This window comes from Trichosurus vulpecula, chromosome 5, assembly GCF_011100635.1.
Source record: "Trichosurus vulpecula isolate mTriVul1 chromosome 5, mTriVul1.pri, whole genome shotgun sequence".
In the NCBI taxonomy this organism is placed as follows: domain Eukaryota; kingdom Metazoa; phylum Chordata; class Mammalia; order Diprotodontia; family Phalangeridae; genus Trichosurus; species Trichosurus vulpecula.
This window is the reverse complement of record NC_050577.1, coordinates 12,008,690-12,024,288: the sequence shown is the minus strand read 5'-3', so window position 1 is coordinate 12,024,288 and position 15,599 is coordinate 12,008,690. Positions and strand designations below refer to the sequence as shown.

The following is a 15,599-nucleotide window of genomic DNA, read 5'->3' as shown; positions in this document are numbered from 1 at the left end:
GGGAGCACGTGTGGGAAAAGGAGATCACCCTCGACTTGTTGGGGGGGGGGGGGCATTCAGAGGAGTTTTAGGAGACCACGTGGTCTTCCGAGGATTCCTACTTCACTCTTTGTGGAGCTGCGATTTAAAGGAACACGCCACCTGCTGGGGGGGGGAGGGGTGGGGACGGAGGGGATTAAGTTTTCCTATGGCTTTCTAGTGTCAGCCCCCTGCCAGCAAAGGGCAGTGGCTGCATCGGGCTCTCCACACCCCTGGGCCTTCTTTTCTAGGAAGTCTTGTCTACTGCCTTCCACCTTGGAACAACTGATGCAGCTACCGGGCTTTGGGGCTCCTAGGACCTGAGGGTTCACCCGGTAAGTGATCAGAGGGATTGCCTCTCCGTTTCTGAAGGGTGAAAAGCGTGTCCGTAGCAGAGATGCCTAAACCTGGAAATGCCCAAGGGCTCCGGGGTTCTATGTGCCATCCGCACAAATCCGAGGATGCTTGGCCGAGCCGACACTCTAAGGGTCCAGGTCATAGTATACTGGCCAATGGGAGGCCATCGGCTCTTCTGACTAGACTCCCGACTGGCCCTCATCCTCCAACTACCCCTCAAAAACATAATTTGCTGGGCCAAGGGGATCCCAAACTGTCCACCCAGAGCTCAGGCAGAAATGGGAAGAATTGAGCTTTCCTCTGAGCTGGGTAGTCGTTTCCTAGGGCTGGCGAGCCAGGATCTTCGGGAACCAGCTGTAGGGGCAGCAAGGATTTCGGGGCACGGGTTGCTGGCGCCGGGGGCAAAGGGGAGCTAAGCAGCCCAAGGCTTGGAGGGGAAGGGGGGGGCTGGGGAGGATGGAGAGGAGGGAGGAGAAAGAGTAGCGGAGGGGCGGGCGGGCGGGGATGGGGGGGGGGGAGGGTGTGAAGCGGTGGTGTGGAATGGGTAGGCGGGAAGAGGGGCGGGGCCACCAGTCCTGAGAAGGCCGAATCGCGTTTGAAAGGCTCTGGAAGAAGAATGGCTCGGCCGGGAAGGAGAGCTGGGGGGCGGGGAAGGGAGCGCAGCGAAGGCAATGGGGAGGGGGAAGCGGGGGGCGCAGAAAGCGGAAACTTGCCTCCCCAACTCTATAAAGTCCCTCCTCCTCGGGTCTGGCCAATGGCGCGGCAGCTGCCCTGGCCTCCGGCCCGCAGGAGCTATAAGAGCCTCTCAGGCTGCGACCTTCCCCCAACTCCCAGACACTTCACGGGGCTCCGAGGGAAGCATCACGCGGAGCGGCCCGGCAAGAAGGGGGCGGCCGTGGCGATCGCGAGCGTTTGGTTCCTTTGGGGACCTCGCTGCGGTCCACACCTCCCCCTCCCTCCCTCTCCCCTCCCCCGCATCCCCTTCCTCCCTCCCTCCCTGGGCTCTGGCCGTCGCCACCTCCTATCCCTAGCGGGGCGCGCAGCAGCAGCACCCACCGGGAGCGGAGCCCCGACAGGGGCCGGACCGAACTCTTGAGGCCTCCCGGGGCCACGAAGCTGGCGGGCTAACGCGCCCCTCTGGCCTCTCCCCCCTCCCCTCCCCCCAGCCTTCCCTGCCCTTCGCCCCCCGGGGCTCGCGAGTCCCACGTCGGGGCCCGAGAGATGATGCAGGACGTGTCCAGCTCGCCAGTCTCCCCAGCCGACGACAGTCTGAGCAACAGCGAGGAAGAGCCCGACCGGCAGCAGCCTAGTGTGGGCGGCAAGCGCGGGGGGCGTAAGCGGAGGTCCAGCCGAAGGAGCGGCGGAGGAGGCGCGGGCGGAGGAGGCGGCGGAGGCGCCGGAGCGGGCGGCGGCGCGGGAGGCGGCGGGGGCGGAGGAGTAGGTGCAGGGGACGACCCGGGCAGCCCGGCCCAGGGCAAGAGGGGCAAGAAATCGGCAGGCGCGGGCGGCGGGGCCGGCGGCGGCGGGGGCAGCAGCAGCGGCGGCGGCAGCCCCCAGTCCTACGAGGAGCTGCAGACCCAGCGGGTCATGGCCAACGTGCGCGAGCGACAACGCACTCAGTCGCTCAACGAGGCGTTCGCGGCGCTGCGCAAAATCATCCCCACGCTGCCCTCCGACAAGCTGAGCAAGATCCAGACTCTCAAGCTGGCCGCCAGGTACATCGACTTCCTCTACCAGGTCCTGCAGAGCGACGAGCTCGACTCGAAGATGGCCAGCTGCAGCTACGTGGCCCACGAGCGCCTCAGCTACGCCTTCTCCGTGTGGCGAATGGAGGGCGCCTGGTCCATGTCGGCGTCCCACTAGCGGCAGCGGCCGCCACTCGGCTCGGGCAGGCCATGAGACCCAGGTAAGGGCCAGATGGAGGCCTTGCACTCCACCCCTACTCCCCTACAGTCCCCCTCCTCTCCCCTAGGCAACCCAGGGACCCGGCTGCGCCCTCCGGGACTGGAACTCCAGCCCCGCCACTCCTTGCTCCCAGTCCTCCGTCTTCTTCGGTCTTTTCCCAGTGGGTACAACTGAGGCTAAGGGATCGAGATTAGATGGTGTGCATGCGTGTGTGTGTGTGTGCGCGCGCGCGTGTATGTACACGCGTGCCTGTGGTGTGTGTGTGTGTGTGTGTGTGTGTGTGTGTGTGTGAAAAACAGACACACATGGGAATTCATGCAGTCATTCGGAGAGGCTGAGGGGCACCAAGACACAGGTACGCTCAAACACCTTTACAGAAAGACAGATTGAGCAAGACAAAGAATCCAAACAGGGACCCGACTCTGATCCCTAAGATCCCTCCAGCCCCGATCTGCTCTGATGGACAGAGTTCGGGAAATGGCCTTTCGAGGTAGCACTACGGAGCCCCCCGGCTCAAAATCCCTCTGTTTCCAGCTGGGACAGATCCTCAGCAGGCTAGCTCCAGGGCTTCAGCCTCAGCCTCAGCACTTTGTTTCTCTGCTTAAAGACGGGGTCCCAAATTCCATGCCCCCCACCCCCCACACACATACTTCCCCTTTCCTTCCACCCACCCACTTCCTTTTGCTTTAATCCTTCCAGGTTGTTAAAAGCTCTTCTTTTTCCACTATGGTGCGTTAAAGAGCAGAGTTCAATAAGGGAACGGAGGAGAAAAGAAAAAAAAATAAAGCCCCCTAGACTAAACTCTAAATAGGAATTTGAGCTATAATAACATAACCCAGATTTTTCCCACCTCTGGATTTTTACAGATGGCATTGCTTCCAGAGAAGGAGAAAATGGACAGTCTAGAGACTCTGGAGCGGGATAATTACAAATAGTGATAATAATAATTACAGAACGCCAAGGATTTTCTTGAAAATTGCAAGAACTATTCTCAAACCCAAAGCATCCAGGCATGGGGAGCAATTAAGAGGCCAGGGGCTTTGGACACGGCCTCCCAGCTGGGCAGCGGGCAAGCCATCCTCACACCTCTCCATTCTGATAGAAGTCTGAACAGTTGTTGTCGTTACTTGACGAAGAATGTTTTTTTTTTATTTTAATTTTTTCCCATGCATGCATTGTCAAGAGGTTGTGCCTGCCAGCCACAGAAAGAAAGGTACTCAATGTGAATGGTCTCCATTTTAAAATGGTAACAACCAGAGGAAATGAAAAGAAAACCTTTAGAGATTTAAGGAAAAAAATAGGCAAAACCAAAACAAAACCCTGGGCTTAAACTGTTTTACACACACCTGGTCCAGATGCTTCTCTTCTTTCTTTAAAAATTCTTCCTCTGAGAAAAAAACAAAAAACTAAACTAAAAAAAGTCAAACGACATTCTATTTATTTATTGATGACCCATGTTAAAATGCAAATAGATCTGGTGTCTAAGTGCATTCATATTTTTATGATTGTTTTGTAAATATCATTGTATATTATTTTTCTGCAATAAATGAATATGATTGAAGTTTTAAGAACCTTTAAGTTTGGACCACATTCTTTTTTGTTTTAATTCAGTATTATGTTGGAACTAGATAATTGTTCTTTTAACTGTAAAAACACCCAAGAGAAAGGGGTCCTGTTGATATAAACAACCCAGGGGAAAGGGCAAATAAAGGGTCTTGTGGTAGACCCAGGGCAAGGTATTAACTAGGAACAGCCTCACTATTATTCTGCTGAGGTGCTCCTTGGTTTGGGGGGGGGAGGAAAGGTACCTTGGGAGAGTAATAGGTACAAGAATGGTCACCTTGAGACTGGAATACAATTACTTTTGAAGGAGAAGAATGAAGTTGGAATTATAGTCTATAATTTAGCAGAGAGAATTCTGTTGTCTTCTCCACTCCATTGTGTGTGTTTGTTTTAAGGAAAAGTTTGTACTTTGTAGAAAGGGGTGTGTATAGGAAGACTCACAAATAGCATTTGAATGCAGCTAGTCAAATTTTAATATATGATGAGAAATTGAAAGTAATCATCTTAACCTAGATGATAGCACTCTCAATGAACTCAATAGAAAATTCAAAACTAAGATCTTTTTCACATTAAGATGTTCATTGGCTGTTGGGCTAGGGCCTATCACAAATGTGTGTATATTCAGAGCAGAATATTGGGGGGAAATCTGATATATCAATAATCTAAGCAATGATTAAAGGAGTCATGGTTGGTCGTTTCTAATGAAATTATCATTTTCAGGCATTTTCCAAATTATAATTCCAAAGTCTCTTATCTGCATCTTCTTCTACCCCCAAATTAACCTCAAAGCAAAGCCCCTGGGCAATCCATTTAGTTTTTATTCCATATGGATGGGGAGGGGGGATAGGAACAGTAAGGTATAGACTTGGTTGTTATTAATACCTCAGGAAAAGGAGTTGTTTACATTGTTTAGTTCCTAACTGAGAGGCTTGTATTGAATTTTATTACCCAGAAAAGTGATTAGAGTCACAGGCTATCTCTGGCTTCTGCTGTATGGATGTAGGCCACGTCTCAGGCGGGTCCCTGTGTTTATTCAAAATAGATCGGTTTTCGAGTCTCAGGTCGGGGGTGACTTGAGTGCTGGATTGTTTTGGTTTCCCGATTTTTGAATTACTATCCACAGCCCATCTAACGGTTTGGTACATTTCTCACCCAGGATCTTTTAGATAATGGCTTACAACAGGAAACACACTGGATTTGTTGCCATTATAACAGGGGGACTGACTTTGAAAATCAGACTTAGATTTTGGTGGCCCTGTCACAAACATCAGAGAAGAAAGGAAAGGGGGGTTGGGGGAGAAAGGAAGTCTATGAAGGGATAGGGAGAGATTAGTGAAGGTTGAGATGGGCATTTTCTGATTTCTCTTTTCCCTCAGTTCTCTATACAAGCATTGCCTTGATCTCTTCCATTCTGAACATTTGATATTTCCAATGTCTTCTTACACATTATCATGGAGAGGTTCAACAATCCATAAAAGGTCATTTTGATCTCTTTCATATCAGTGTGTATATAGATAGACAGATAGATAGATACACACATGCTTTAAAAACATAGACACTTAGATTTGTCTTTATTTTTAATTTCATTCTTTTTGTTGTGCTTTTTCAGCTCTCAATATCTTGTAAAAGGAGAATTTGGAGAAAAGAGATCTCATTTTTTGTGTAACAACACAAAAAAAACTAGTCATAAAATAGTTGGAAAACACTAACCAGCCCCCATCTCCAACTTGAAAAGGGGGAGTGGGGAGGGAGGGTGTGAAAGTCAGTGGAAAGTTTTCTCATATCTTTAGAGCTGGAGGAGAGAGCTCAGAGACTATCTATTTGAGCTCTCTTTGTAAAGATGAGGAAAGAAAGATCCACCAACAATGAAATGACTCGCCCACGGCCATGTAGCTAGTCAGTGGCAGAGATTCCACAACACCAGGCCAGGTCCTGTGACTCTCAGTTCAGTGCTTTATACCCAACACCCTGATGCCAGTTTTAGGAAATGATTGTGGAAAATATTACATGCGAAATGTAATTTTCTGCTTACTGAATATTTTTGTATCACCTAACCTTTTTCACATGCAATAAATCAACAACCTATTTTTTTAATAAGAGTTAAGCCACTAGCGATTATTAATAACAGTGATATCATCATCATCACCACCGTTTTTTTTTTTAATCACGATGAGTCACTTTGGGGAATGAAAACCCAACCATCTCCATTTTATTTTCGGTGCGAGCCTGGGCTCAGGGTTTTTGTAGTTCAGCCAGAATCCATTAAGATAGAGTCAGCATCATTGAGGAAAACGATGAAATTTTCCTCTGGGAGTGTTAGACACTTTGGAAGCGGAGTACTACCTCTGTTGTGGACATAATGATTTTTAATCTCGTTGTCAACGACAATGGTCATATAGTCCCATTTTCTGATGAGGGTGGGGAGCAGAAAACTACCTTTCTTACAGACGTTATTTTCCTTCTATATAGTTAATGCCAGCACCATAGCTTTAGCAACTTTAGCACCATAAAGATTGACAGCAGTTCCCGAATAGTTGCAGGTACACAGCAGGAAAAAGACAGAACTGAAACATCCATGCAATTAGTCACTTTGTTTCTCCTTTAACAGGATATTAATCTTTGGTTGTTCTTTTTCTACCTTAATGCTGGAATAAGATTCTGATTCTCTGCGTTTCCAGATCGAATTGATCATGTGGATTTCAAAGGACACTTGGCCTTTAGAGGAAAAAAACAAAATAAATAAATAAGGAAAATTTTGCACATTCCATGGTTTGGCAAACTCAGAACTAGCTATTTTCTCTAGTCCAGTATCAAATTCTTCTCAGGCATATGATTTCACTTGAAGTCCTGCCCAGGAATCTTTCAAAGTGAGCATTTGTCCCGCTCTCATGATGTCAGGCGGTTTTCCCTGAATCTGTAATTTTAAGGAAAACAAATAAACCCGCGGGGAACAAACTTTAGGGAAACCCAAACAAAATTCCAGGAGGACCGAGGACTCACCTTCGGAGGGCAGGGTGTGGAGGGGGCAGAGGAGGGACACCGGACAAATGACAGACGTGCGGGAGGGGCAAGAAGCCTGCGGGATGCGCAAGAAGCCTGCGGGATGCTGTGGGGGTGGGGGTGAGCAGCGGTAGCCATCTTCAATCACTTCCTGGAGGGCCCCAGAACCCCGGAATAGAGCAGGCGGTCACAGTGGTCCGCCGGGAAGCAGCAAAAAGAGGCTGAGTTTACAGCCAGGAGTCTACAACCCCAGGATGATTCGCCTAGAGAAAGGAAGAGGGAAAAGAACTTCGTGTACCTCCCCAAGGTTTTGTATTCCCATATCCCAGGGCTCAGCTCTCCCTGGACGCGTTCTGCGATCTGACAGGCGAAGGAAAGGGTTCCTTGGGTAGATTTCTCAAAGGCACCGAATTTGTCCGCGGTTTCTTAAAATTGCAAAACCCTTTGTAACTAGAGACTTTACAGTTTGAAACCCCAGCGCCTCTCCAGGTCCAGTCCCCCTCCCCCCACCCCCACCCCCTTGGAATCTCACCCCAGTAAACACTGCACTGGATACTTAAAAAAGAAAAAGAAAAAAAAAACTTAAGACTTTTGCAAGGGCTCCTGCGACTGTAGCCCCCTTAATGTTCTTGGCAAATCAAAGCACGTGTCCTTTGAAGAAGGTGTGTAATTGGAGTTTAAGGCATGTATGGAATTCCCAGATGTCTATAAAATAGGAAGGAGCATGTGGCAGGTCACTTGAAGGTGGAGAAGGTTAAATTCACTTGCACAAAAGTCCCCCCCTTTTATAGAACCCCCCCCCATTTTATAAGGACCAGGCGATAAGCCTTGGAAGAAATCCCAGTGATTTTATAAAGTCCGCATAATAAATATCTGATTCCATGAATAAAAAGTCAAAATACAGTTGTGGCAATAGCACCCGGCCCCGGAGAAAGTAAGCAGGTTGAACTTGGCAGCAGCTCGTTTTGGAAAAGCCTCGTAGTAAACGTCGGATGTTTCTTTTAGTATTTTAACTAATTTCTAGGGATAGTTCGGAGTATTTCTGAGGGTGACCTAATCTGAAATGAGGGAGCAGAATCAGAACTGAAAGAAAAAGAAAAAGGAAGAGAAGAGGGAAAAGAAGGAAAGGCAAGGGGCGAGAGGAGAGACAGAAGAGGGGATTCTCTCGCTCTCTTCTCTCTCCCTCTCTCTCTCCCTCCCTCTCTCCCTGCCTCCCTCTCTCTCTCCTCTTGTACAAAGTTAATAGCAATTACTTGAAAAGCAAAGACAACCCCAGACTTTAGGATTTGATTAATAGGGTGGGGGGTCACTTCAAGTTTTTTAAACTAAGCCTGAATCTCCCAGTTATTTCCTCTCCAGATATTTTGTCCACAGTCCTGATACACAGTATATACTAATCTTAGATTAGATACTGCCTACTTTGGCCTTCCAAAGTTAGGTCGGAGTTTGGAGGCTTTGAGGCTGAAGAGAAGGAAGAGGAGGAAAAGGAGGGATGTGCTCGCTAAAGACCGTGGCACTGTGGAGCTCCCGGGGAAGGGTGAGGGTAGAGTAGGGCAGGGGAGGGCAGGGGGTGGCCAGTGAATTGGAACAGGAGGAGAGGGACGGCCAGCAACAAAACGCCTTCAGCTCCAGAGAGTACCAGAGTGGAGGCCCGGTGTGTGTAGACGAGTGTCCGTGTATAGATGGGGAAGGGGGGAGCCTCAGAGGTGAAGGGAGCCTGCCATTTGAAAAGTGAAACAGGTAGGTTTATTTTGACCAGATGTTTGAGCTTTTCTGAAAATGTCACGTGAAGGGAACAGATGTACAACTTGCAAACCTGACCACGCCTGCTCCAGCAAAGGAAGGAAAAGACTTGAAGGCAGGCAGAGTAATGCCAGTATCAATCACTCTCCTCGTTCCTGTACGTTTTTCTGCTTAAATGTTTGTTGTCAGCCCGGCCGGGGGAAAGTTCGAGCTGCAGTGACCGGAGTGCGGTGGCGGCAAGGTGGATCCGGCTCAGCGCGCTCTTCCCGGGTTCCCCCGCGGCCTCCCGGGCTCCCCGGACCCCTCCTTCGGCTTTGGGGGGACTTCGGAACGAGGAGCAGGGCACTTGCCCTTGACTCCTTCATTCCCCACCTCCCCCATCTCTTCTCGTTCTCTTCGCTTTCTCCTTCCCGTATTCTCAGCACACTAAGGGAAGTTCGTTTGATCCTGGGAAACCGATCGGCTCTGGTTTGGAAAAGCTGAGACTAATCAATTGGCGTTTGGAAGCTGAGAGTGGGGGTGGGGATTAGAAGAGCCTGGAATGTCGGTCCTTAATCAGCTTCCAACTGCAACAGGCAGGCACGGCCTGAAGGGCGAATGGGCGCGGGGTTCCAGGGCTCTGGGCCTCGGCCGGACCGAAGAGCACTCTCCATCATCACCCCCAGCCCAGCCCAGCTGAGGCGAGCCCTGCTCCGCTTAGCTCCTGAGCCTAGGAGCGAAGGAGCCTGCGGACCCGCGGGGCCCTAACCGGATGGGCGCCTTCTGCTCAGCCTAAGGGTGCGGGTTTTCAAAATACAGATTTGGTTTTTGCTCAGAAACCACAGTATCCTTCGAAGAATTCAAGTACTTTATAAGTTTGACAGTTTGGGAGGATATATACAATTTTACTTCCCTTCGTGTCCGCTCCGCAAATAGCTCTAATTCCAGGGAAAAGATTTCACGAAGCCAGCTGTTGCTGGTCCCCTAATATCTTTATATTTATACCTACGTCTATCTCCCATATATGTATAATATATGTGCACACACAATATATCTGTGCATTATTTGTGTATCAATATCCTTATCTACATAGATATCAGCACAGCCATATGGGACTACATTGTAATTGTTGTGCATATATAATATATACATATATCTCCATGTACATATGATTACGTGTGTATGTGAATGAATATTTCACATATTCATATACTTCACATAAATATATAATGGTTATCAACAATTTATGAACAATCATTCCTCAAAAACCTTTGCCAGGACCTAGGGATACAAAGCAAAAATAACAAAGAAAAACAGAACCAAACAATTGAAAACAAGAAGAAAAGACAGACCTGCCCCATATCTTTAGTTAGCTTACAAGATGCTGGGGGAACCAATCACATATATGAGTCTATACAGCATAAATATAAAGGGAAAATAGCTAAACAGACAAGTGAAACAACGTAGGAGGAGATGGAACTACTTTGCAAACTCAAAGCTACTGCATAAGTGTAATGTATTTCTATAATATTGAAAGATTACCGATGTGGATATAACTCCAAAGAGATAACTGTTTTATCTAATATCTACCTCTCTAGAGGTACCTTATTTATCGATATACAGATATATAGGGATGGATGAGTTTTGATCTGTATTTCTGAAGGCAACATCACCTCCGAGATGGTCATAGATCTGCTTTTTCCTTTACTTATTTTATAGACATCCTAAGGGATTTTGAAAACATTTTTTAAGGAATAAATTCCTAAAGTATTTCAATACTAAAACAACTTGCTGATGCCAGGGCTTCATATAAGAATACATTTTTACCCTCAGGTCTGTGTTAAGAGACATTTTACCTGAAGCTAGTTCTCTATGTGGTATTTATGTCCTCACCCTGCCCAGTCATGTGCAGATAAATTACCAGATATACATATGCGATTATAGCTATATAGATGTATACATCATGAAAGTGTAATAGTTAAAAACTTAATCAGCGAATGCATTGCCTTTTATTTTTTCTTACTATATTTTATAACTATAGATTGCCATAGAAATATGGATTGTTTTGGTTTGGTTTGGTTTGATTTTGGCCCAGACCTAGGATTTCAACAACCTGGGGAGGTCTCTGCAGTCAGGAAACTCCTATTAATGCAGATCAGCCACTATTCTGCAGTCTCTCTCTCTCTCTCTCTCTCTCTCTCTCTCTCTCTCTCTCTCTCTCTCTCTCTCTCTCCTAGAGAATCTGGGGCAGGGGCAGGGAAGGGTGGGAATTAAATGATTTACCCAGGGTCACACGGCCAGGATTTGTCCTAAGGGACCCAGATCTTGCTCCATTAGGAAGTGCTACCTCTGATAACACACACAGGCCCTGGCCTTCAGAATATTAATTCAACCTTACCATCAATGTTCACCTTATTTCACTTTACAGCCCTAGTCACAATAGAAACATATTTAAGAGATCGTATTAGCTTTGAGGTTGACAAAGTTAAACAGACCTCAGACCAAATAATGCCAGATAAGATTTAACTCTATGATACACCTAAGGTAATAGACTCCAAAATCCAGATCCAGATATATTGCCCAATTTAGATCAAGATGTGATTATCCTGTGCAGAGCTCTATGGAGATCCTTGTTCATCACTTCTGAACTGTCTTAGAGGGTCATCTACCTTTTGCATTATCTCGCAGTTAAGAAATAGACACATCAGCCATACACTACCAGCAAAATCTGACCAAATGGATCATTCACTGCAGTCAGAAAGAGAGAGAGAGAGAGAGAGAGAGAGAGAGAGAGAGAGAGAGAGAGAGAGAGAGAGGAGGGAAGGAGGGAGGGATGGAAGAAAAAAGAAGGAAGGAAGGATAGAAAAGACAAGACAAGAAAAGAAAGGAAAAGAAAAGAAAAACAAAAGAAACAAAAAACAACAAAGCCTCCAGAATCAAGCATTTGGTGATTGCTACTAAGGTGAGTGAGTGAGTGAGGGGGATGGGAAACAAGGAGCCTCAAAGGAGAGCATAAATTGAAAGCGATCAGCAAAGTTCCAATCATCATATGAGCATGGAAACTACCATTTCTGTTACTATGGTGTCATTGTTACTATTCAGACAGTAGATAATTTATGAAAGGAGTCCATCTCTAAAATGAGTGTCTGCTTCGGGGAAAGAGACTTTTCAAGCAGAAAGGTTTTTAGTGTAGCAGTTCAATTAGTGAATTTGTGAGCATTTCTATCCCACTCCAAATCTAAACTTGATCAGCACTTTCATGTTCAGTTAAAATGTCTTCATATTACTAAAATGATTTTCTTCTTTGGCTGTTCTGAGATCTCTTTGTCTCTATTTCTTCTTCTTCTTCTTCTTCTTCTTCTTCTTCTTCTTCTTCTTCTTCTTCTTCTTCTTCTTCTCCTCCTCCTCCTCCTCCTCCTCCTCCTCCTCCTCCTCTTCCTCCTCTTCCTCTTCCTCCTCCTCCTCTTCCTCTTCTTCCTCCTCCTCCTCTTCCTCCTCCTTTTCCTCCTCTTCCTCTTCCTCCTTTCTGAGTGCCTGATGTTTATACCTGACTCTGTCTGGGTTTCTCTGTCTCTCTCTGTCTCTGTCTCTCTCTGTCTCTGTCTCTCTGTCTGATACACACACACACACACAAACACACACACCCCTATCCCCCTGCATCTAATTTTGGAAAAATGGGGGGGATCCTAGAGTATCACAGGACCCCTCCTTCTCTTATCTTGCACCAACTTTTGATTTCCCCTAATCTCCTAATTAAGGTTAAATTTGATAGCAGTCCCCCTGGAAAGTTAAGTCTTAGCCATCATCCACACCTCGAAAATCAAGAGGCTCTATCAGGGACAAAGACACCCAACGAAGAGGCATGTTGGTGAAGGTAAAGAGGAGCAGCGGGAGGGAATCCAAATTTAAATCCTATTTTTAAGCTCTTTCAGAGAAATAACAGCGAAAAGAAACATCAAAGAGTAACTCTTTGTTGAGAGAGACAGTCAGAGAGACAGACAGACAGAGACAGAGACAGACAGACAGAGAGAGAGACCGAGAGATACAGAGAAAGAGAGACAGAGACAGAGAGACAGAGACAGAGAGAAACAGAGGCAGATTCACAGAAAGAAAAACAAGCAGGCTCACACAGAAAGAGGAGAGAGACGGATAGAGGCAGAGAAGAGCAACAGAAACTGACACACAAAGAGAAACAGAAACAGACACATCGAGAGAAAGATACAGAGAGGAGAGAGAAACAGACAGACAGAGACAGAGAGAAAATGAGACAGAGACAGTATTAATATCCACTCCAGAGCCGGCTTTTCCTTTACCTCTTAGGTTTGGGAAGGTTTTGTAATGGGATATCCTTTTCCCTTTTCCGCCCCGGTCTTTTCTTCCTCCCGCCTTCCCAATTAAGTCGGGCTTTGCTAATGAGCTGGGACCAAAGGTAGCTAACTAGCTACTCCGCGGTCCTGCCTCCGCAGTTCCTCAAGGACCCTTAAGGGAGAGAGCTCCTGCCGAGGGCTCTCCCTCAGAGTGGATCGCGGCAGAGTACAGAACAACCTCACTTCTTTGTGACCCCTGCCTCTACGCTTTGAAAGCCTCAGCTTTTTGCCACGGACTTGCATTAGGTTGGGGCACTGTTAGACATTTCGAAACAGAAGGACAAATGGGCCACGTCTGTTTCCCTAACCTCCCATTGCCACTCCCAACCCCCGCCCCAGCTGCCCATTTCTGGCCCATTGGTTTACCTTAAGCAACCTGTAACGGAAGCCTGGGACACTCCAAGAAACCGGGGGAGTTTGCTCCTCCTCACTGGTGGGGAGGTGGGAAAGAGAACTGAAGGGATGATGGGGAGGGGGATGCAGGCTGCAGCTTAGGGGAAGGCTGCAGGCGGTTCAGACAAAGTGCGGGTTATTTGGGCAGTCTAGATCTACAAAATTGGTTCCTGATCAAAGTACTTTGCAAATCATCCTAAGAAGTGGACTTTGAAGAGTAAGAGATGCCTGATGAGCCTGGACCCAGAGCCAGGGTGAGCCTCTTCGCCCAGTGCTCGTACCAGCGTCTCCTTCCATCTCTTTGTCTCTTTCTGCGTCCTGTATCACTTATCTACCTGTGTGTCTCTGTCCCTATATGTCGTGGGTCTCTTCCCTTGTTTACATAAGCTCTTCTCTCATTCTTTTTGCCTCACTGCGCGAGTCTCTGCCTGAGTACCTTTCGGTTTTTCTTTCTGACCATTCCTGTCCGTCTCTATCTGCCTCCGCCTTCATTCCCTCAGTCTCTCCTCCTTCCCTCTCCAAGGCAGTCCAAGCAGCTCAGCTATCCTGCCTGGAGGAGCAGTATCCTTTGACCCAGGTTGATCCAAAGGCAGCTTTCCTCGGGCCAAGTCAGGGAATCAGCGGTAATTGATTTAAAAACACAAACAAACCAGAATCTCAACTACCAGAACCATCCCCTCTCCCCACCCAGACAGCAGCAACTCTTCAGTAACCAAGACACAGTGACCGATCTAGGCCCACCATTCCGCTCTTTCCTAGCTGGGGTTGTTTGAGGATCTTCCCTCTGAGAGAAAAAGGATGTTAGCTGAGGTCTCTGGCTGCCATCCCCTCCAGCTGCCAGCCAACCTACTAGCTGGCCTAAGGCAGGGCACCTGGCCAAGATCATACCTGCCCTAGCACTGCTCTTAGGACCCAGAGATAACTGCTCAGCTTTGTCCATCACTCCAGATTGGACAGGGGAGTCATGTCTTTGTCTCTATCTCTGGTGCTCCCATCCCCCACCAGAGGTACTCCCGGCCTGTCCCTGGCTGTGAGCTCTCAGAAAATTTGATGCTAGAGAACTCTGGTCTCTAAAGATAAAGAGGCACTTGAGCACCGCCTGCCACCCGCTCCCCCCCTTCCCCCACCCCACACACCGTGAGCACTCCCTGCTCTGCTTGGACTCCATGGAACTGGAGGCCCTTTCCCCTGTCCTGACTTCATCACCTGGCAGCAATGGGGGTCTGGGCTCTAGGGCACCTGCTCTTCTGGAGCATACCCGTAGAGTTCTGGGCAGCCCCATGATCTGGGCTCCTTTGTACCTCAAAGCCTCTCCTCCCCTTTTGGGAGACGCTGAGAAGTCGTCTCTTCCTTGGTAGAGTCTGTTGTGCCCAGGGCCATGGGACAGACACCCCCGGCTTCGAGGTGGGTGCTTCAGGATGAGGACTGGGGGTTGCTCACTGCCCCATCCCTTTCCTTGAAGCTGAGAGAATCGCCTGGCTGAGGAGGGTTCATTAGGCAAACTGTGTTTGTGGATCGGGAAGCGGGTCTTTGATCTGTGTATTGGGGGTGAGTGCGGACCAGATCTCCAGGCAGTTGTCTCCTGTGAAGGCTGCTCCACATGATTTATGGCAAAGGGTTTCTAACTGACACTTCCAGATGCCAAAGGCCTTCCATGGGGGTGGGGGTGGGGTGGGGTGGGGGGATGAGTGAGTGCTCTCTCTAGCAAGAGCGAGTGTGGGCGCGCGCGCGCACGGGCACACACACACACAGAGAGAGAGAGAGAGAGAGAGAGAGAGAGAGAGAGAGAGAGAGAGAGAGAGAGAGAGAGAGAGAGAGAGAGAGAGAGAAATACATATGCGCAACAACCAACACATATACCCAACCCTATTCTCACATGTAAGTGCCATCTACAAACATGCAGAAATAGGTGTACATTTACCTATGAGTATGTGCCATGCCATACTTGTGCGATTTAGGTCAATAACGGACTGTTAAGGACATACTACAAGCCTGGCACTAGGCTAAGTGCTGAGGATTCCAAGAAAGGCAAAAATCCAGTCCCTGACCTCAGAGAGGTTTCATCCTAATAGGGGAGATGACATGTGAACAATCAGAGAGCTACAAGATCTAGAGAAAGTACTTGAGGATCATCACACATCCGGATTTAAACACATGCACTTTATACACACAGACATGCCAAACACAATATGTGCCAAACGCAATACATGCACACATCTAAAGCTACATCTACATCAATCCACATCTATATTTTTATCTATATCTGGAGGTAGC

General features: G+C 48.0%; 1 protein-coding gene across 1 annotated transcript; it reads left to right on the top strand.

The window, feature by feature from the left end:
- Window positions 1-1,596: 1,596 nt before the first annotated feature.
- TWIST1 (twist family bHLH transcription factor 1) lies at window positions 1,597-3,550 on the top strand. The gene is made up of 2 exons (XM_036761435.1): window positions 1,597-2,281; window positions 3,147-3,550. Exon 1 carries the CDS (start codon window positions 1,597-1,599, stop codon window positions 2,236-2,238), a length of 642 nt encoding a protein of 213 aa, XP_036617330.1. The 3' UTR covers window positions 2,239-2,281; window positions 3,147-3,550.
- The last annotated feature ends 12,049 nt before the right edge of the window (window positions 3,551-15,599 follow it).